At 39.8% G+C, this 22,016-nt stretch overlaps 1 protein-coding gene across 1 annotated transcript in view; it reads left to right on the forward strand.

Moving 5' to 3' along the window:
- The window catches only part of CLPX (caseinolytic mitochondrial matrix peptidase chaperone subunit), a 61,115-nt gene that overhangs the window by 12,708 nt on the left and 26,391 nt on the right, over positions 1-22,016 (forward strand). Inside the window, exons 2-4 of the mRNA XM_006831531.1 lie at positions 4,272-4,432; positions 6,371-6,488; positions 20,754-20,908. Of these exons, the coding sequence (XP_006831594.1) occupies positions 4,272-4,432; positions 6,371-6,488; positions 20,754-20,908 (434 nt within the window). The remainder of the gene's footprint in view (positions 1-4,271; positions 4,433-6,370; positions 6,489-20,753; positions 20,909-22,016) is intronic.

A 22,016-nucleotide genomic window follows, 5' to 3' on the forward strand; every position in this document is an offset into this window, starting at 1 on the left:
GCCAGGTGGCATCATTGATGGACTCAAGTGTGGAAGCAGCAGTAGTGAGGTTGGCCCAGGATCGAACATTGTTTCGTTCTGCTGTGCATGGGGTCTCTATGAGTCAGTTCCGACTTGATGGCACCTGACAACAACAACAACCACCTTGCATAATGGAGCCCTGATGGCATAGTGAGTACATGCTGGGCTGCTAAGCACAGGGTCAGCCATTCTTCAGGAGAAAGAGGAGACTGTATGCTCGCATAAAGCCTCAGAAACCCTATCCAGGGTCTCTCTTGAGTTGTACCCGACTGAGTTGTACCCGACAGTCACCACCAACTACCACTACCAGTAGACTTGCATTTTTTAAACTTACAGATGTTTTCAAACACACAGAATAGCACAATGAGACCCAAATACCCATAAACCAGCTTTAGGAACCGTTAACTTTCTGCATTCCTGATTTCATGCATTCTTCTTACCACCTCATTATTTTTTCTAAATTTGCTTTTTAATTTTACATATGTATGTTTGGAGTTGGAAAAATGTTAACATTTAGCTTAAAACAGACTGCCTTAAATCTCATTCTACTGAGAAAGTAGTGGCTCAATGGGAATGTTAACACTTAAGAAAATTTGAAATGTCTTTTGAAAATATTACCTAGAAGAAAGCCATCAAATGTAACTTATTTATTCTTAGTAATATTTGAGTTCAGTAATTTTAAGCTGTTTTACAATCTGTATGAAGGCATGAGGTGGCCTGTTGTTGTTGTTGTTAAGTGCCGTCAAGTCAGTTCTGACCCATAACGACCCTGTATAGGGTTTCCAAGGAGCAGCTGCAAACAGTTCAAACAGTTTTGCAGTTCAAACAGCTTTGCAGTCTGGCACATTAACCCACAGCGCCACACCAGGTCTCCGTGAGGTGTCCTAGAGATAGGAACATTTTATTCTTACTATTTGTAACTTTCCTTAGAAAGGGACATTTTACAGGTTCCTGAGAGGTGTGGCAGGGTCATTTCTGTACTTTGGATCCCCTAAGGAGCTCTGACAGACAACTTCCAGAGGTTCAAGCTGGATTCAGAAGAGGCCGTGGAACAAGGGATATCATTGCTGATGTCCACAATCGATCTTGGCTGAAAGCAGAGACTATCAGAAAGATGTTTACCTGTGCTTTATTGACTATGCAAAGGCTTTCGATTGTATAGATCATGACAAGCTATGGACAACAATGCAAAGTATGAGTATTCCTGAATGCTTAATTGTGCTCATGAGGAATCTGTCCATGGACCAAGAGGCAGTTGTTCGAACAGAACATGGAAACACTGAATATTTTAAAATTAAGAAAGGTATGCAACAAGGTTGTATTCTTTCACTATACTTATTCAACCTGTATGCTGAGCAAATAATCCGAGAAGCTGGGTTCTATGAAGCAAAACGTGGCATCAGGATTGGGGGAAGACTCATTAACAACCTGCAATCTGCAGATGATACAGCCTTGCTTGCTGAAAGTGAAGAGGATTTAAAACTTTACTGATGAAGATCAAAGAGCACAGCCTTCGGTATGGATTACATCTCAATGTAAAGAAAACAGAAATCCTCACCGCTGGACCAATAAACAACATTCTTATCAATGGAGAAGATTGAAGTTGTCGAGGACTTCGTTCTTCTTAGATCAACTATCAACACTCAGAGAAGCAGCAGTCAAGAGATCAAATGGCGTATTGCGTTAGGCAAATCTGCTGCACAGGAACTTTTTATTTATTTTTAAAGTGTTGAAGAACAAAGATGTCAGCTTGAAGACTAAGGTGTGCCTGACCCAAGCCATGGTATTTTTAATAACCTCATATGCATGTGAAAGCTGGACAGTGAATAAGGAAGACCATAGAAGAATTGATGCCTTTGAATTATGGTATTGGAGGAGAATACTGAAAGTGCCATGGGCTCCCAATAGCACCAATAGATCTGTTTTGGAAAAAGTACAGCCAGAGTGCTCCTTAGAGGCCAAGATGATCAAACTTCATCTCTCATACTTTGGACATATTGTCAGGAGGGAGCAGTCGCTGGAGAAGTATATCATGTTTGGTAAGGTGGAGGGTCAGAGGAAAAGAGGAAGTCCTCCAATGAGATGGACTGGCCAAGTGGCAGCATCGATGGGAGTCAAGCGTGGCAACAATAGTGAGGTTGGCCCAGGATCAGGCAGTGTCTCGTTCTGTGCATAAGGTCGCTATGGGTTGGTACCCACTCGATCACACCTAACAACAACAAGAAGCTCTGGTAGCATAGTGGTTATAAATCAGGCTGCTAACCTTAGGGACAGCAGTTCGAAACTACCAGCTGTTCTGCGGGAGAAAGATGAAGCTTTCTGCTCCCATAAAGATTTAAAGGCTTGGAAGCCCTGCACAGGGTCGCTATGAGTTGGAATCGATTTGACAGCACTTCACAACAACAGCATTGTCTTAATGACTTATCATATCATGGGGAATCATCACAGATTTGCCATACCACTGAGAATCTGGCCCAGCTAAATTAACACATATATTTTGGGTAGGGAGGAGGAAACAACACAATATAATCAAAAGATGACATTTATCATCCTGATTCCTGGTGCTTTACAGAAAACGTTTGCTGACCCCTAAATGTTGTTGTTAAGTGCCATCGAGTCGGATCCAACCCATAGCAACCCTATACAGTGTTTCCAAGGAGCGACTGGTGAGCTTGAACCTCTGACCTTGCAGTTCAAACGGCTTTGCAGTCTGGTGCATTAACCCACAGCACATACCAGGACTCCTAAATAAGTCAGTGCAAAAAATGTGGCAGCATGCATTCCTCCCACAGCCCTCTCTATTCAACTGGGCTGAATAATTCACTGCAGTGGCTCTATAGAACTCAAAGACAGTACTCAGAGGTGTGGGGTTTATTAGGGAAGTTAGCAAGTTACAATTCCAGGTCACAAATATTCAGGGTACAGTTGTTCCAGTCAGCTGCTGATAAATGCCCATTGCACACACCACTCCACCATAAGCCTCAATCTGAATGCACTTGGCTCTGTGGGTCAGCAAGCCTAGCTCCCTTACTTAAGTGCCTAGAAGCAGCCACTCTACAAGCAAATTTCCTGCCCCAAATCACTTTACTTGCTCTGTGGGCTGAGAAGTCCACTGCTCTGTCTCGTACTCTGGTTCTTGGTCCTGCTGCACCTCTCCCACTCCTCCGGTGTCACAGCTTTCTGGCCCTGGGTCAACAAGGTTCAGTGCACAGGGACCTTGGGGTCCAAAGGACAAGGTCCACTCTTGGCTCTTATTTGATAGTAGTGAGATCGTCCCCTTCTGCTTCCAAGATGACTCATTTTAAACCATGCTAGAGTTTTAGATTTTTATTATTACAGTGCACTACCTAACATCCATAGCGGATCATGTCATCCTATCAGTATCTTCTTCTTCCACCTTCTCTTACCCAGACCCAGAAGAGCAGAAACATTTGGTGGGAATTAGAGACTATGGTTGCAAGAGACATTAGATAATTCAATATACCAGAGTCAGTGATTAACATAGGAGTCCTGGTGTGGCGCTATGAGATAAGCGCTCTACTGCAGGATCAGTTCAAACTGCAAGGTCATCAGTTCAGACTCACCAGATGCACCTCAGAAACCCTGTACAGGGTTGCTATGAGTCAGAAACAACTCAGCAGCGCTTAACAACAATATTTCTTTTAGGAATGTTAATGTCAAATACAGAAAAAGGTAAAAATGTCTGAAAGGTAAATAGCAATTACATAATATTTATTGAATTATATTTTTTTCTGGCAAGATTGGATAGCAAACACAACTTTTAAAAGAACATTTGAGGTGTGTTGCTATAGTTATAAGTATTACCCCCATGTAAGCAAAAAGAAGTTACTGTCAGATACTTCTTTTCATTAGTAGAAATTATAGAAGAATATCAGACATATATGACCTCTTCCCCGTACAGGTAAGGCAGATTTGAACTTCTTATCTCTCACACTTTGAAAGAGCCACAAATGGTTATGAGTTGGGTGGTCTTGCCTCACTGCCAAAGGACAGCCCTGGAAAGAAACATCTTTATTCAGCAGAAAATCTGTCTTAGCCCCAGGCCTGGCCTGTAATTGAGAGGCCTTTGCCTCTTGACAGTGCCACTGTTTTCTCTATAGTTTGGCTGCTGTGAAAACTAGCTCTTTTTTCAGCCTCTTTTATGCTCAAGGAATTTTTGCTTCAGAGAATTTATAGAGGCATGTTTCTGTGTGGTGTGTAGGCTACTAGATTTTTTTTTTTTTTTCCAGGTATTTCCAGTGGTCGCATTCATATACCAGTTTTAGGAAGGTTTGGAACTTTTGAAACTCAGATTCTGCGAAGAGCTCCTTTTAGAACCTTTACAGAAACACCAGCATACTTTGCCTCAAAAGATGGGATGAGTAAAGATGGCTCTGGAGATGGAAATAAGGTAATTGCTTTATCTTTATTGGCACTTGTATACATATTTGGGCGCCATCTTTTAAACACTTGAATATGTTAATACTCTGAATTCCATTGGTTAAATGTTTCTGTGGGTATTGTTGTTAAGTACCGTGGAGGTTGGTTCCGACTCACGGGGACCCTGCACAGGGTTTCCGAGGCTGTCATCTTTACGGGAGCAGAAAGCCTCATGTTTCTCCCATGGAACAGCTGGTAGTTTCGAACTGCTGACCTTGAGGTTAGCAGCCCGATTTGTAGCCACTACGCTACCAGAGTAGGTAGAAAAAAGAAATATATTAAATGATTGGAAGAATTTTATGTAATTTTATTTTGTGTTTCTGTTTGAACTGTAAAATACTTTTGTAAGCATTGTGCTTAGTAAGCAGCAATTTAAAATTTCCAAAGCACCAAAGAAGTATAAAGGAGCTTTGTAAGTAATCCTTATAGTTGTCAGTGGCATTGAGTTAGGGATAGCCATCATTTCCTATATGTTTTCCAACTCATGATGGTATAAACCTTGCTGTGTCCTCTACTTACAAATCTTGGATTTGTGGTATGTGGGGGTCTCAGAAATTTATGGAAAAATTCCATCATCTTTTAATTCAATTTTTCCATGAACTTTAAAAATTCTTCGATATTAATATTGGGCTATGTATATGTAATAGCTTGTAAGTAGATGATTGGTGATTATATTGTATCAGTGAATTACTACCAATTTCATTATGTAAATTTGACTAACACTTGAGCTAATACTGTATCTAGATTTTTTTCATATCTGCATTTAATCCTAGTAATAGTCTTCTAAAGTAGGTAAATTTATCCTGTTTTTAAGGTGAAAACATTAAATCTAGAAAGTTGAATCCCTGCCTGCCATGATAATAACTCCTTGCTCATTTTCATTGAAATACAGTTTTCTAGTGTGGTCTGTGGGTTAACGTGCTGCAAGGTCAGTGGTTCAAGTTGTGGGTCAGAACTGACTTGACGGCACTGAAAAACATGCGTAAAAAATTTTTCTCACACACTTATTGGTAGTCCTGGTGTGGTACTAGGTTGGTGGTTCAAACCCACTAGTCACTCCTTGGAAGCAGTGTCACTATGAATTGGAACTGATTCAATGGCATTTAACAACAATAGTACTTACTGAATCATTGAAAGAAAGCTATGTATTATATATACAGGCACATAGCATGTGAAGAAGGAATACAGATAAATATGTGTTTACTAGAACTGATTTGATTTTTCTGGTAATACATCCACTTACTGACATGATTAGTTTTGAAAGGCTAAGTCATTATGCAAAAATTGGCATTTTGCAGAAATGTAGGGTGACCACATTAGATAAACAAAATGGAGAGTGACTACATTTTTAGATAACTGTGGAATTACCTAATTACATAACTACCAACTATTGAGAATTGTGGCCCAGCCATGACTGGGTTGGCACTAACCGTAACCCTAACTGCCGGCATTACTCTTGCCTAGCATCTCTGTGCTTATTATTATTACCAGACGTACATCTTTAATAAGCAAAATAGTTGGATAGTAGAGTCTTTATTACATTGTCATAAATGTGAAGTATTGGATAATGAGTTGGTTGATAGTGAGGAGTAGCTGTTCAGTTTTTGACACCAGCAATAGTTGTTAACTGCTGTCTCTTTGGTTCCAACTCATAGCAACACTGTATAAGATTTCCAAGGAGTAGCTGGTGGGATTGAACTTTGTGGTTATCAGTCCAGTGCTTATCCTACAGCACCACACCAGGACTCCAGTGATAGTATAGATATTAATTATTTGAATAATTCCATTCTAGAAATTGTAAAAAATTATAAAATTAATTAGAAAAACATAGTTTGCATTTAAGTTATGTATAAAATGGTTTCCTGAAAGTAGTAATGGACATGCTCTTTTTCTCTTCCACAAACATTAGAAATCAGTAAATGATGGAAGCAGTAAGAAATCAGGCTCTGGGAATTCTGGAAAAGGTGGAAACCAGCTGCGCTGTCCTAAATGTGGTGACTTGTGCACACATGTAGAGACCTTTGTGTGTGAGTATTACTTCTTTTAGAGTTTGTTTGTTCCTACCTTTTCTATAAAGTTTTTATTGTTGCTGTTAGATGCTGTCAAGTAGCTTCCAACTCCTGGCGCCCTTATGCACAACAGAATGAAGCACTGCCTGGTCCTGCACCAACCTCACAATCATTCAATTTGAGTCCATTGCTGCTGCCACTGTGCCAATTCATGTCATTGGGAGTCTTCCTCTTTTTCACTGACCTTCCACTGTACCAAGCTTGATGTCCTTCTTCAGGAACTGATCCCACTGGATAATAGTCTGAAGTATGAGAGAATACTTGCTCTCCTGGCGTCGAAGGAGCATTCTGGTTGTCCGTCTTCCAGTACAGATTTGTTCTTCTGTCTGTCCATAGTACTTTTAATATTTTTCTCCAGCACTGTAATGCAAATGCATCAATTCTTCTATGGTCTTCCTTATTCATTGTCCAACTTTTACATGCATATGAGGTTATTAAAAATACCATGGCTTGGATCAGACATACCTTAGTCCTTACACTGACGTCTTTGCTTGTAAGCACTTCAAAAAAGTTTTGTGCAGCAGATTTGCCTAATGTTACTTGATTTTTTTGACTGCTGCTTCCAAGAGTTGATAGTAGATCCAAGCTAAATGAAGTCTTTCACAACTTCAGTCTTTTTTCCATTTGTCGTTATTGGCCTAGCGGTGAGGATTTTTATTATCTTTACATTGAGATGCAGTCCATACTTGAAGGCTCTGGTCTTTGATCTTATCAGTAAGTATTTTAAGTCTTCTCCACTTTCCGCAAGCAAGGTTGTGTCATCTGCATATCACAGGTTGTTAATGAGTCTTCTTCCAGTCCTGATGCCACATTCTTCTTCATATAATCCAGGTTCTTGGATTATGTGCACAACATACAGATAGAATAAGTATGGTGAAAGAATGCAACCCAGGAGCACACCTTTCCTAATTTTAAATCATTCAGTGTCCCCTTACTCTGTTTGAACTACAGCCTCTTGGTTCCTCAAGAGCACAATTAAGTGTTCCGGGATACCCATTCTCCGCAATGTTGTCCATAGCATGTCATGATCAAAACAGTCGAAAGCCTTTGCATAGTCAGTAAAGCACAGGTAAGCATCTTTCTGGCATTCTTGGCTTTCAGCGAAAAATCCATCTGACATTAGCAATGGTATTGCTCATTCCATGTCCTCTTCTGAACCTGGCTTGACCCTCTGGCAGTTCCCGGTCAGTGTACTGTTGCAGTCTTTTTAAAATTATCTTTAGCAAAATTTTACTTGCATATGATATTAATGATATTGTCTGATATATGATATTAATGATATTGTCTGATGATTTCCACATTCCACTGGGCCACCTCTCTTTTGAATAGGAACGAATATGGATCTTACCAGTCAGTTGGTCAGAATCTCTTTCAATCAGTTGGTCTTCCAAATTACTTGGCATAGATGAGTGAGTGCCTCAAGTGTTACATCTGTTTGTTGCAAGATTTCAATTTGAATGCCATCAATTTCCAGAGCCTTGTTCTTTGCTAGTGCCTTCATGCACCTTGAACTTCTTCCTTCAGTACCATGGGCTCTTGATCATATACTGCCTTTTGTGAACATATACCATTACTCTTTGGTATAGTGACTTTGTGTTTATCTGCCATCTTACTGTTTTTTTTATTTTAAATGTTTTATTGTGAATTGTGTGATAGTCTACATGGGAGAACATCAGCTTTACATCCATTCCATCATCCATCATTTTATTGGCATAGTTGTCAATCCTGTCCATGCATCCTCACCCAACCAAGGGGTGTACCCTGTAAGCCTGCACCCCTCCCCCTACCACAGTCCTCAGCCCCTTGCCATCTCCTGATCCTGAATCCCCAGCCCCACCCTCTCTTGACGTCATCTTCTCTGCTTCCATCTCAGGCCTCACTGCCCCTCTGGTAGGATTCCACTCTTCGCTCTTCTCCATCGATGGTCCCAGGGTCCTCCACTCCTAGACTGATAAGTTAATCACTCCCCTCTCTGCTACAAAATGTCCATCTTTAGATTTCCAACCCTCACAATCAGTCCTGATAACAATCATTCACCATTTTGGCATCTTCTTTTGATGCTTTCTGCATCATTTAATATTTTGCCCTTAGAATCCTTCAGTATTTACAAGTCAGGCTTGAAGTTTACCTTCAGTTCTTCCAGCTTGAGAATTGTTGAGCATATTCTTCTCTTCTGGTGTTCTAAATCCAGGTCTTTGCACATTTCATTAAAATACTTGACTTTGTTTTCTTGAGCTGCCCTTTGAAATTTTTGTGTTACTGCTTTTGCCTTCTAATTTCTTCCATTTGCTTTAGCATATCTATGCTGGAGAACAAGTCTCAGAGTCTTTCCTGACAACTATTTTGGATTTTTCCTTCTTTCTTGTCTTATGACCTTTTACTTTTCTTCCTGTATGATATTCTTTATGTCATCCCTAAACTCCACTGGTCTTCGGTCATTAGTGTCTAATGCATCAATCTGTTCTTGAAATGATCTCTAAATTCAGGTGGGATATGTTCAAAGTCATAATTTAGCTTTCATACACATGTTTTAATTTTCTTTAGCTTCAGCCTGAAGTTGCATATGAGCAATTGATGATCTGTTCCATAGTCTGTCCCTGGCCTTTTTTTTTTTTTTTGGCTGATGATATGGAGCTTTCCCACCGTCTCTTTCTACAAATGTAGTCAGTTTGATTTCTGAGTATTCCATCTGGTGAGGTCTATATGTATAGTTGTCTTTTATGTTGTTTAAAAAGGCATTTGCAATGAAAAAGTAATTGGTATTGCAAAATTCCTATCATACGAACCCCAACACCGTTTCTGTCATAAAGGCCGGATGTTCTAATTACTTATCCTTCCTCATTGTTTCCAACCATTATATTCTAGTCACCAGTAACCATCAATACATTATGATTCCATGTTTGATAATTTTAGAAGTTGGTAGAATTATTCTATTTCATCATAACTGGCTTTAGTGGTTATTGCATAAATTTGAATAATAGTGGTATGAACTGGTCTGCTTTGTAGGTGTGTGGAAATTATCCTACCACAGACAGCATTCTGCTTCAAGATAGATCTTGAAATGTTCTTTTTGATGAATGCAATGCCATTCCTCTTTAATTTGTCATTCCCATTATAGTAAACTGTATGATTGTCAGATTCAAAATGACCAATACCAGTCCATGGATCTTTATGAGTTCCATTTCATTTTTAACAATTTCCAAATTTCTTAGATTCATACTTTGTACATTCCATGTTCTGAATATTAATGGATGTTTATAGCTGTTTCTCCTCGTTTCCAGTTGTGCCTCATCAGCAAATGAAGTTCCAGAAAGCTTTTCTCCATTTGCGTTATCATGGTCAACTCTACTTTGAGGAGGCAGCTTTCCACCAAAAGTAGCATTTTGAGTGCCTTCCAACCTGAGTGGCTCATCTTCTGGCAGTATAACTGACAATATTCTGGTGCTATTCATAACATTTTAATGTTCAATATACTGGTGCTATCTAACAGTGTTCCAGTGTTTTCAGTGGCTAAATATTAAAAAAATAGTCCACGGCTCCATCTTCCTCGTCTGTCTTAGTTTGGAAACTCAATTGAAACCCCAGGTTGACATACCCTGCTGGTATTTAAAATACTAGTGGTATGCTTTCCAACATCACAGCAACACCTAAGCCAGCACAGTACAACAAACTGACAGATAAGTTTTAAAAACTTTATACACCAGAGTTTTTTTTTTCCTGGGCTTATATGATTCTCTTTTGTGTTCACCGGATACTAAAAATCTCCAGAATTGATATACTTTGTTTGTGCTGTGATATAAGAAATATATTTGATTGTTGTTGTTGTTGTTGTTGTTGTTGTTAGGTGCTGTGTAGTTGATTCTGACTCAGCTCCCCTATATACAACTGAACCAAACGTTGCCTGGTTCTGCACAGTGTTGTCATGTTCGAGACCAAGGTTGGAGCCCCTGTGTCAGTAGATTTTGTGGCTGATCTTCTTTTTTGCTGGCCGTCTACTTTACCAAGCATGATGTCATTCTTAAGGGATTGGCCCCTGCTGATAACACGTCCCAAGTCTTGCCACCCTCACTTCTAAGGAGAATTAGGCTGATTTGTTTGATTTTCTGGCAGTCCCTGAAAATAGTCAGTATTCTCCACCAACACCATAATTCAAATGCAGAAATTCTTCTCTTGCTTTCCTTATCATTGACCAACTTTCACATGCGTATGTTGTTGTTACATGCCATCTCATAGGTTCCGACTCACAGTGATCCTGTGTATGCAGCTGATCTTCATCTGTAAGCGCTTTAAGTTCTCTTCCAACATCTGCATATTATAGGTTGTTAATGAACCACCTTCCTCTACTCCTGATGCCAATTTCTTCATGTAGTCCAACTTACATGTATTTATTTCAAGGTGCCCTGGTGTGGTGCTGTAGGATTGTTGTTGTTGTTAAGTGCTGTCGAGTCAACTCCAACCCACAGCGACCCTGTATAGAGTTTCCAGGGAGCAGCTGGTGAGCTTAAATGACCGACCTTGCTATAGGATTGTTGTTGTTGTTGTTAAATGCCATCGAATCGGTTCCGACCCATAGCGACCCTGGATAGGGTTTCCATGGAGCAACTGGTGAGCTTGAACCTCTAACTTTGCAGTTCAAACGGCTTTGCAGTCTGGCGCATTAACCCACAGCGCCACACCAGGATTCCTATAGGATTGTTGTTGTCAGGTGCCTTCGAGTCAGAACCGACTCATAGCGACCCCATGCACAGCAGAACGAAATAATGTCCAATCCTGGGCCAACCTCACTACTGCTGCCACATTTGACACCATCAATGATGCCACCTGGCTGATCCATCTCGTTGGGGGTCTTCCTCTTTTTCTCTGACCCTCCACCTTACCCAGCACGACATCCTTCTCCAGCGATTGTTCTCTCCGGACAATGTGTCCAAAGTAGGAAAGACGAAGCTTCCAAGGAGCACTCTTGGCTTCCAAGGAGCACTCTGGTTGCACTTCTTCCAAAACAGATCTATTGTTTTTTTTGGCAGTCCATGGCACTTTCAGTATTCTCCTCCAACACCACAACTCAAAGGCATCAATTCTTCTACGATCTTCCTTATTCACTGTCCAGCTTTCGTATCCATATGAGGTTATTGAAAATACCATGGCTTGGGTCAGGCGCACCTTAGTCCTCAAGCTGACATCTCGGCTCTTCAGTACTTTAAAAAAAGTTCCTGTGCAGCAGATTTGCCCAGTGCAGTACGTCGTCTGATCTCTTGACCGCTGCTTCCGCCAAGTGTTGACAGTTGATCCAAGAAGAATGAAGTCCTTGACAGCTTCAATCTCTTCTCCATTAATAAGAATGCTGTTTATTGGTCTAGTGGTGAGGATTTTTGTTTTCTTAACATTGAGATGTAATCCATGTTGAAGGCTGTGCTCTGTGATCTTCGTAAGTTTATGTTTCAAGTCCTTTTCACTTTCAGCAAGCAAGGTTGTATCATCAGCATAATGCAGGTTGTTAATGAGTCTTCCTCCAATCCTGACGCCACGTTTTTCTTCATAGAACCCTGCTTCTCGTATTATTTGCTCAGCATACAAATTAAACAAGTATGGTGAAAGAACACAACCCTGTTGCACACCTTTCCTATAGGATTAGCTCATGATAATTAGCTGGAGAGTGTTGTCTGTATTCTAACACTAATACTGAGGTTTAGTTAAGATTTCACATTTACTGTTAATATTATTAACTGGCCACCATATGAAACAAGTACTATATGGAGCAGGTTTTCACAGTTCTGGAAAGCCTTAATGTAGCTCTGTTTTATAACTGGAATATTAGAGGTTCTCTTCAGGATTTTCCTAGTGAAAGATGAAATAGCAAAATCAGCCTGAGCAAATATTAATTTGAGTCACAACATAAATTGAAAGTGATGGAATTGGATGATACAGTTTTCTAAATGCTTGGTACTAATAAATTAGATGTGCTCTAAGGAAAAGGAGCTCTGGTAGCATAGTAGTTATGAGTCGGGCTGCTAACCTCAAGGTCAGCAGTTCGAAACTACCAGCCATTCCTCAGGAGAAAGATGCGGCTTTCGCTCCCATAAAGATTTACAGCCTTGGAAACCCTGTGCAGGGTCACTGTGAGTCAGAACGAACTCCACGGTTCATAACCACCACCACCAGTAGGAGACCTGGTATGGCACTGTGGGTTAATGCGCTGGACTGTAAAGTCGGTTGGAACTGCAAGGCTGGTGGTTCAGGCTCACCAGCTGCTCCTTGGAAACCCTATACAGGGTTGCTATGAGTTGGAACTGACTCAACAGCACTTAACAACAACAAAAAATTTAAAAATTGATTAATAATGCTAGTGTCACATTAAATATATTTTAATTCAGAAAATCTTCATTAAAATATTTTTCTTTTTGTGTGTGTGGGTGAAAGTTTATACAAGAGACACCAATTCACCCATTTCTACCTGTGCAATTCAGTGACATTGGTTACATTCTTCAAGTTGTGCCACCTTTCTTATCCTTTTTCAGATGGTTTCACCATTAACACAAATTTATTGCCCCTTCAGCTTCTTATGTAGCCTTTAGGTTGCTATTGGCAATTTGATTTCACATAAACAATTCCTCAAGAGATCACAATGTTCAAGGCAAGCATGCTTTTTAATGGAACTAAACTGTTTGGTTTAATGAAGACTGCAGGGGATAGTTAAGTTGAAGATTAAAGATTTTTTCTGGTCACTAGTCTTAGGGAGTCATCCAGCTTCTGTGGATCCAGAAAGCCAGGATTCTGTGAAAAGAATCTTTTTTTTTTTTTCTTAGAGAAAAATTTCAATTTTTACAAATTTAAAGAATAATTTCTTAGCGTAGAAAAGGAAGATCGTTGCTGTTAAGTACTGAACAAAATGCTGCCTGGTCCTGCACCATCCTCACATGAAGTTTTGTTGGAGCCCATTGTTGCTGCCGTTGTATCAGTCTGTCTAGCTGGGTCTTCCTCTTTTTCACTGACCCTCCACTTTACCAGTCATGATGTCCTTCTCCAGGACTGATCCTTCTTGATGAGAGAGGAAATCTCAATAGCCTTGCTTCTAAGGAACATTCTGGCTGTACTCCTTCCAACATAGACTTGTTTGTTCTTCGGGTAGTTCATAGTACTTCCAGTATTCTTTACCAGTACCACAATTCAAATATATCAGTTCTGAGGTCTTTCTTATTCATGGACCCTTGACTTTATCAAGCATGATGCCCTTTTCCAGAGACTGGTCTCTCCTAATAACATGTCCAGAGTATATGAGAGGAAATCTTGCCATTCTCCCTTCTAAGGAACATTCTGGCTATACTTCTTCCATGACAGATTTGCTCATTTTATTAGCAGTCCACAGTATAGTCAATATTCTTTGCCAACACCATAATCCGTGTCTACCAATTCTTCTCTGGTCCCTTTTTCACTGCCCAGCATTCATATGCATACGAGGCCAGTACTTTAAGTCCTCTTTGCTTCCATCATGCAAGGTTGTGGCATCTGTATAGTGCAGGTCGTTAATGAGTCTTCCTCCAGTCCTGATACTACATTTCTTTTTCATATAATCCACCTTCTCAGATTATTTACTCAGCATACGGATTAAATAAATTTGGTGCAAGGATATAATCCTGGTACACACCTTTCCTGATTTTAAACCATTCAGTATCCCCTTGTTCTGTTCTAACAACTTCCTCTTGGTCTAGAAAAGGAAGTTGACTAGCATTTCATGGATTTCCCAGTTTGTAAATGAATTCCTTTCCTAATTCTGTCTTAAAGTTGAGTTTATACATAAATCAGAACAGTTAGGTAGTTTGTACTAACATCAGTCAAATGTTTGTCTTAGGATAATTACTATGTATAAAAAAATGAAAGAAATACATCCAGACCCACTAGAACATCTTTAACATAATAATAGTCAAAAAGTAGTTTCCAGTTTGTTATTACAAACCATTGTGTATACCTTGAATTTTTAATGTAATAGGCTGTAGGGGATAATTGGTTCACAACTATAGTTCGTAAGGGTTTATATGGAAGTCAGAAGTTCATAATGTGGGGACTGTCTTTATGTAATTCTAGTCTTACAACCTTATTTTTGTAGATGAACAAACAGGTTTAGCAAGTTTTAAGCGTCTCGTCCAAGATCACGTAGCAATGAAGACTGGCTATTTAGAATTTCCTATCCCATACATTTCTAACTCAAGCTCCTCTTGGCATTAGTTAAAATTATTTTTCTTTTATGGTGTATTTTCTAAACTTGTTAAGTTGTATTCATAATCTGAGGTCTCTGTTATACATTCGATGTATCACTTCTTCCCTAGAGATTAAAATTCTTTGGACCTGGGGTAGGGTCTTAGAGTCTGTATGCTTAATAATTAGACCAAGTTTGGAAAACACTTCTATAGCGTTTGAACTGCAAGGTCTGTGGTTTAAGCTCATCGGCCGTTGCGCAGAAACCCTATACAGGGACACTATGGGTTGAAACCGACTTGACAACATTTAACAACAACAACAGAGTCCTGGTGTGGTGCTATAGGGTAAGCACTGGACTGCTAACTCACCAACCTTTTCTTGGAAACCCTATACACAGGGTCACTGTGAGTCAGAACCAACTCATTGGCACTAAACAACTCAACGCCAAGGTTTGTTTTCTTTGAGAATTTTAATTGGGAGTAGGATTAGAGCTTGTGGATGAAAAAAAGAGTACCCACGTATCCATATTTTAGTCATCAAGCAGCTGTCTTCCAGAGTTTTACTTGCAGGAATAACAGGCCCCAACAGTCAGTGAGCCCTCCTGATTTTGCATACCTCTATTAAAAGCTTCTGTAGTGGGGGGGAAAAAAGCCTCTGTAGAATGCATCCTTTTTGAATGCTTAAGAACCTTCAATTTTCATTGAAAATTGGGTCTTCCTCATCCTAAAGAGAGTTTTCTTTGAATCTGTATTTATTTGATTATAAATTCACAAATATCTTTTTTGTTGCTACTTTGCGCCCTCTGGATCTAGGCTCCTGCTTGAAAGCTTGTAAACCAGTCATGTCTTGCCTTTGTAGCACCTCCCCCCCCAATTTTGGGTAGCAATTGTCCAAGTTGCCCATCCCTGTCTACCCTGTGTATTGACGGGTAGGAATGGTCTTCACTGTAAAGATTTATTCCCTCTTTTGAGCTACTGCATCCATAGGTGTAGGTCAACATCTTTGATAGTTTCGGGAAGTCCTTTAATCTCAACCAGTAAGTCTGAACTTTTTAAAAATTTGAGTTCTGTTTCACATTTTTCTCCCTTCTATCCAGCTCCATCTATTATGGCCCTATTCCAAATGGTTGACAGTGATAGCTAGGCACTATCTAGTTCTTCTGGTTTCAGGGTAGATGAGGCCATGGTTTGTGTGGATTGTTAGTCCAGATGTAGCACTGTAGGATAAGCACTGGACTGCTGACTACAAGGTTGGTGGTTCAAACCCACCAGCCGCTCCTCTCCTATTCGGGATTGCTGTGATTTGGAACTGACTCAGTGGCACTTAACAATGACAGTAATATTAGTCCATTAAACTACTTTGTTTGAGTTTTGGGTTTCCTTTGTTCTCTTTTGTAAGACCCTTACCACTCACCACATTTGGATGGAACATAACACTTGTGAATTGTAAGAGGGGCCTTCAAAAAGTTTGTGGAAAAATGCAATTAAACAATAATAGAATTGTTGCATGAAGCCCCATTGTATTTTGCCAGTTGACTGAGTTGTCTAAGATTTCAAACCCAGAAAACCAATCTTGTGAGGTATTTTGTTACGTGAAGAAAGTGGAGGCTCAGCAAAAAAGAGGAAGGCCCCCAATGAGGTGGCTTGACACCGAGGCAGCAGCAACTGACTCAACTGTAACAATTGTGAAGATGGAACAGTGTTTTGCTCTGTTGTGCATAGGGTCTCTATGAGTCGGAACTGACTCGACAGCACCTAACAACGCGTATCAGTAACTGTGCCATCTATGTGGTTATTTATTCTCTTTTTTATGAGAGTACTTTATATAGTCTGGATTGTTTTCTACCCTTTGCCATCGAGTTGATTTCCAACTCATTGCAACCCCATGCATTACAGAGCAGAACTAGCTATTCCATAGCTTTTAAATAGTTGAGTAATCTTTACAGAAACAGATCACCAGACCTTTCTTCCACAAAGCTGCTGGGTATGCTGGAACTTGAAACCTTCAGGTCAGCTTGTTGTTGTTGTGAAGTGCTGTCAAATTGGTTCTAATCGACATAGCGACCCTGTATAGGATTTCTGAGGAGTGACTGGTGAGCTTGAACGTCAACCTTCTGGTTCAGAGCAATTTGGCAGTCTGATGCATTAACCCACAGCGCCACACGAGGACTCCCAATGATTGATACCTCCCAGGGATCTGATATGAACATTAGATTATCAGACCCTTATGAATTCTTTCCCATTCTACGGGTTGTTGTTGTTGAGAACCACACCATTGAGTAAGTTCCGACTCACGGTGATACTGTATAGGAGAGGCTGGTGGTTTTGAATTGCTGACCCTGAAGTTAGCAATTCAGTACTTATGCTATAGTGCCACATCAGGACTTCTGTATGAAGTGTTATATAGCAGGACAGTAAAAGGTCAGATAGTAAATGTGTTAGGTTTCGTGAGCCATGTGATCTCTGTCGAATCAGTTCTGACTCTTAGTGACCTAGTCTAGGGTTTCCAAGGAGTTTGAACTGCCAACGTTGTGACTAGCAGTCCAGTGCTTATCCTACAGCACTACACCTTATAGTAATCATTTAAAGGAAAGCTTTGTTTATCCCCTGATTTCAGAAAATTAGATTTTTCATTCTTGATTTTGTTGTTAAGTGCTGTCGAATTGATTCCAATTCATAGTGACCCTGTATAGGATTTCCAAGGAGCAGCTGGTGAGTTTGAATCACCGACCTTGTAAAACGAACTGACCTTGTGGTCCAGTGTTCTTTCCCACAGCGCCACACCAGGACTTCACTCTTGATTTTAGGAGTAAAAAAAGATACTTTGCAAACACTATTAACTTTAAATGTATTTTGATAAATAATATTAAAGTCAAACCTAGGTATATGTTGAACATTTTCAGTGTGAAATTACACTACAGATGTTCAAGTAGAATTTAAGCAATCCTTCAACAGTAAGACAAGAGGGATGGGATTTGTTGGTTTGTGAGCTCTTTCCATTTGACCTCATTTCCTTAGAGACATAATTTGTTTTCATGTTCTCAGACAGGATTTTCCTGTCAAACAGCCTGAACTAGATCAGCAGCTTTTCTGCCCTTTACTTCCTGCATGTTTATCTTCAGTAAAGATTATATACTGGTGCCTCATTATAAAATAAACCACTGAGTGTCTTTCCATTAAAGGGAAATGGTGATTATATATTTGAGCTTGTGGCTTTCAAAGGTGATTAGTTTGATCTTTAGGCAAACATTTATAGGTGGTCCATAAATAGAAAACATGGATATTTAAAGTTTGCTGCTACTCTTTAAAAAAAGAAAAAATGTTTTTCTGCTATAATTTTTTTTTCAAGCAAGTCCAAGGTTTATTAAAGCAGAGACGTTCTCCCAGAGAGTAGAGTAGGCTACTCCTCTGGAGCTCTCGAGTGAGGACAGTACCAAGTTAAATTTTGTTTTTAATGTTTTATTGTGAATTATGTGATAGTTTGTTTACATGGGAGAACATTCATCCTATCATAAATAGTTTTGTTGCCATGGTTACAGTCCCCTCCATGCATCATCAACCAACCACAGGGTATACCCTGCAAGTCCCCCTTCCACCCCACCCCCCGAGGGACCTCCACTCCTAGACTGCAAAGTTAATCACTCCCCTCCTTGCTACAAAACGTCCACCTTTACATTTCCAACCCACACAGTCGGTCCTGATTACAGTTATTCACTATTGTATCACAAGAGACCTATCTGCATTTCCTTTCATCAGCCCTGCCTACACAGATAGGATCCTACTCAGTGGAGATCCTACCTTCCTCCACGCCCTCTGGATCTAGATTCCCTCTTGAAAGCTTGTAAGCCAGTCACTTCTTGCCTTTGAAGCCTCCCTACCCCCCTATTTTGGGTAGCCAATGTCCAAGTTGCCCATCCCTAACTACTCTGTATATGGAGGGGTTGGGAATGATCCTTGCTATAAAGATTTGTTCCCTCTTTTGAGCTACTGCATCCATAGGTGTAGGTCAAGTTCATCGAATTATATCAGATTACTCTTTTTTTTACCTCTTCTTTCTTCTTCTAGTTGAGCTCTGATCATCCAGTCATTGAAGCCAGGTCAAGTGGGTATTATTTGCAAGTGTGGATGATCTTGTTCATATGCCCTCTCTTCTTTTCAGCTGGACACTTCACTCTCCACTCTAGTTCTCTGTAGCTATGTCACTGACTCTGGGCCCAAGAGTCCCCAGGTCTTGCCACACTGCTGACCAACCAGGTCTCCACCACGGTTCAGAGGAATTTATTGAACATTGTAGGGCTTAGCTTGCCATTTCATTGCTGTTTTTCCCTTACTTCCCCTTATCAGTGATGAACATGGTCACTAATCAGAGTGTGTATTCCCATTGAGTCTTCGTCTTGGGAGAGGGTTTGCTCTGAGGGGACCCGACCACTTGCCTTGATGTCTCCTGGGTGAGCAACTTGCTTGTTCTTATAGTAATCAGTCAGTCTACCTATGTTGTTTTGTATTTTTCCTGTTGGCCTTTCTTTCAAGCAGTATCTTCTGTTCTTCTAGCCGCTCCAGGCTGGTCTGCTTGTCCTTTCAAGTGGAAATTTTCCTCCTCTGAAGATTCTGGATGCTGTTCAGGATTCCACTTATGGCGTTATGTAATGCAGAGGCTCTGCAGGAGGCCTCCTTCACTGGGCACGCTGTAGCCCCATTTTAGGTATTCCAACCAATTATAGGCAGAAGACGGACTTACACGCTTTCTATGGTGATATTTCTGGCTTTTTCTGCTATACTTTATCCAGAATGTTTTTGATTGATCTTGTGTTTAAGAAGGAATGTAAGAATGAAATTTATTTTAAATGTGGACATGGCTGATTTTTTTTTTTTTTTTTTTTTTTACTTAGATTATTTTGTGCAGATTTAGGAGTACTTGCCAAGGCAGTTTTTCCTAAAATCCCTGGACATTCAAAATATTCCCAGAGGAGAGAAATGCGTATCAGTTTTTTTAATTCTTTTTCCCTGTAGTTCTACCTGTTTAGTTGGATTACACAAAGATAGCATCTAGACATACCAACATGGGACTAATTCTTATGTATCTTTTGCTCAGTGTCTGTCAGAAATTTGTAGAGGATTCACTACCATGCTGCTTTTTGAAGTAGGGATAGGCTTAAAGAAGGCTAAGAGTATATGTCCGTATGTCTACTTTCTAAAACCATGCTTGGACAAAAAAAGGAAAAAAATCACCTTTAGCTTCACAGAGGATGCTCTGTTGTTGATGCATTAAAATTGAGGAAGTTTTTATTTTCATTTTCATTGTATTGCATTTGAAAGCTGTATGATAGATAATCTCTTAAGTCAATATGACTGAAAATTTTTAGTTTCTTAGTAGTTTTTAGTTCAGTAATTCCCATTTGTCTCCTTTGGGGTCAAGATAAAAATAAGTATGGAGTGAAATAATTTTTTTCTTTAAAGTTTTTTAAAATGCTGCTCGTTTAGGAGAACCAGAGCCTCTTTCAACTTCTCTGTATATTTGAAAATTTTCATAATAAAATGTTGGAAATTGTGTAATCTACTTTTACTTTGCTTTTCAGAGTTCATTCAAGAGTTTCAATAAGATAATTACTAAATTTTTTCATAGTGGTAGTCTTTAAAATTAACATCAGTGAAGGTAAGTCCTTGTAGTACAGTAATTAGGCACTTGGTTGCTAACAAAAAGATCAGTAGTTTGAACCCACCAGCTGCTCCAAGGGAGAAAGATGTCCTGTAGGATTGCTGAAAGTTAGAGTTGACTCAATAGCAGTGGGTTTGGTTAGGGTTAGTAAATGGGAGGTAGAAAGAGTCAAAACCAATCCTTTCTAAAACTAAAGTGAAAGAACCTGGTGGAAACGAACAAAAGGTCATTTACTCACGTATCTTATTGTGTAAGCGAGGGTTTTGTTTTCTGTAGCTAGTGGGGTGCATAGCTTTCTTTTTAGTGAGTCTTTAACTTTAAACACTTCGAAATTATTTTCTTTTCTTTTGCTGAACTTTATTTTTTCTTTTGCAGCATCCACCCGTTTTGTGAAGTGTGAAAAATGTCATCATTTTTTTGTCGTGCTATCTGAAGCAGACTCAAAGAAAAGCATCGTTAAAGAACCCGAATCAGCAGCAGAAGCTGTAAAATTGGCATTCCAACAGAAACCACCTCCACCTCCCAAGAAGGTATAAGTCTTAGCTCAATCTTATAAGTATTTTATCTTGGTAATATTTCATTCTCTCTAATTTTTACTGAGCCCTAATATTAGTATAAGGAACTCTGGTAGCGTAGTAGTTATGAATCGAGCTGCTAACCTCAAGGTCGGCAGTTTGAAACTACCAGCCGTTCCACGGGAGAAAGATGAGGCTTTCTGCTCCCGTAAAGATTTACAGCCTCAGAAACTGTGTTTAGGGTCACTATGAGTTGGAACCGACTCCATGGTACTTAACAACAACAACAATACTAGTATGGAGTCCTGGTGTGTTGCTGTGGCCTAATGCATCAGACTGCAAAGTCATTTGAACTGCAAAGGTTGGTGGTTCAAACTCACCAGCTGTTCCTTGGGAACCCAATACAGGGTTGCTATGGGTCGGCATCGGCTCGATGCCACTTAACAACAACAACAATACTAGTATAGAAACAAATATTATAAATTCATAATAGGACTATGTACAGCTAAGTTATTGATACCTGATATTTAGAATTTACATATGGAATCCACTGCTTTCCCCCCATTAACATGATTACTGCATTCAGTAACAACGAAATATAGTTAGATGACTGTTAAAGTAATATTGATCAACTAGTTCAATGGACTAGCAGAAACTGGAGCATGAGTCTCCATGACCCAGAGACCGGTAGAACTAGATGGTGCCCAGCTACCACTGCCAATGCTCTGAATGGGATCATTGCATTAGAAGGTCCTGGATAGAGTAGGATGAAAATGTGAAACAAAATAAAATCATAAGGCCAGGTTTATTGGTCAAAGACTGGTGGACCCCCTGAGATTGTGGCCCTTAGTCACCCTTCAGATTTCAAAATGAACTCATCATCATGGCGCAGGTTTCAGCCAAACAACAGACAGGTCTCTATGGAAACAATAATAGGAGGAAGGTATGTGTACCTTAAGTAATCAGCCATTTGCAGTTGACAGTTTTTACCCAAGGACAAACTTTTGAAAGCAGGAAGGGTTAGAAAAGGAGGAGGAGTGAGGAAGTGGGATAAGTGATATTGCCTTACGGGGATTACAGTCAATGAGATGAAACAAAATGTATATGAATTGTTGAATGGAAA

This window comes from Chrysochloris asiatica, unplaced genomic scaffold, assembly GCF_000296735.1.
Source record: "Chrysochloris asiatica unplaced genomic scaffold, ChrAsi1.0 scaffold00004, whole genome shotgun sequence".
NCBI lineage: Eukaryota > Metazoa > Chordata > Mammalia > Afrosoricida > Chrysochloridae > Chrysochloris > Chrysochloris asiatica.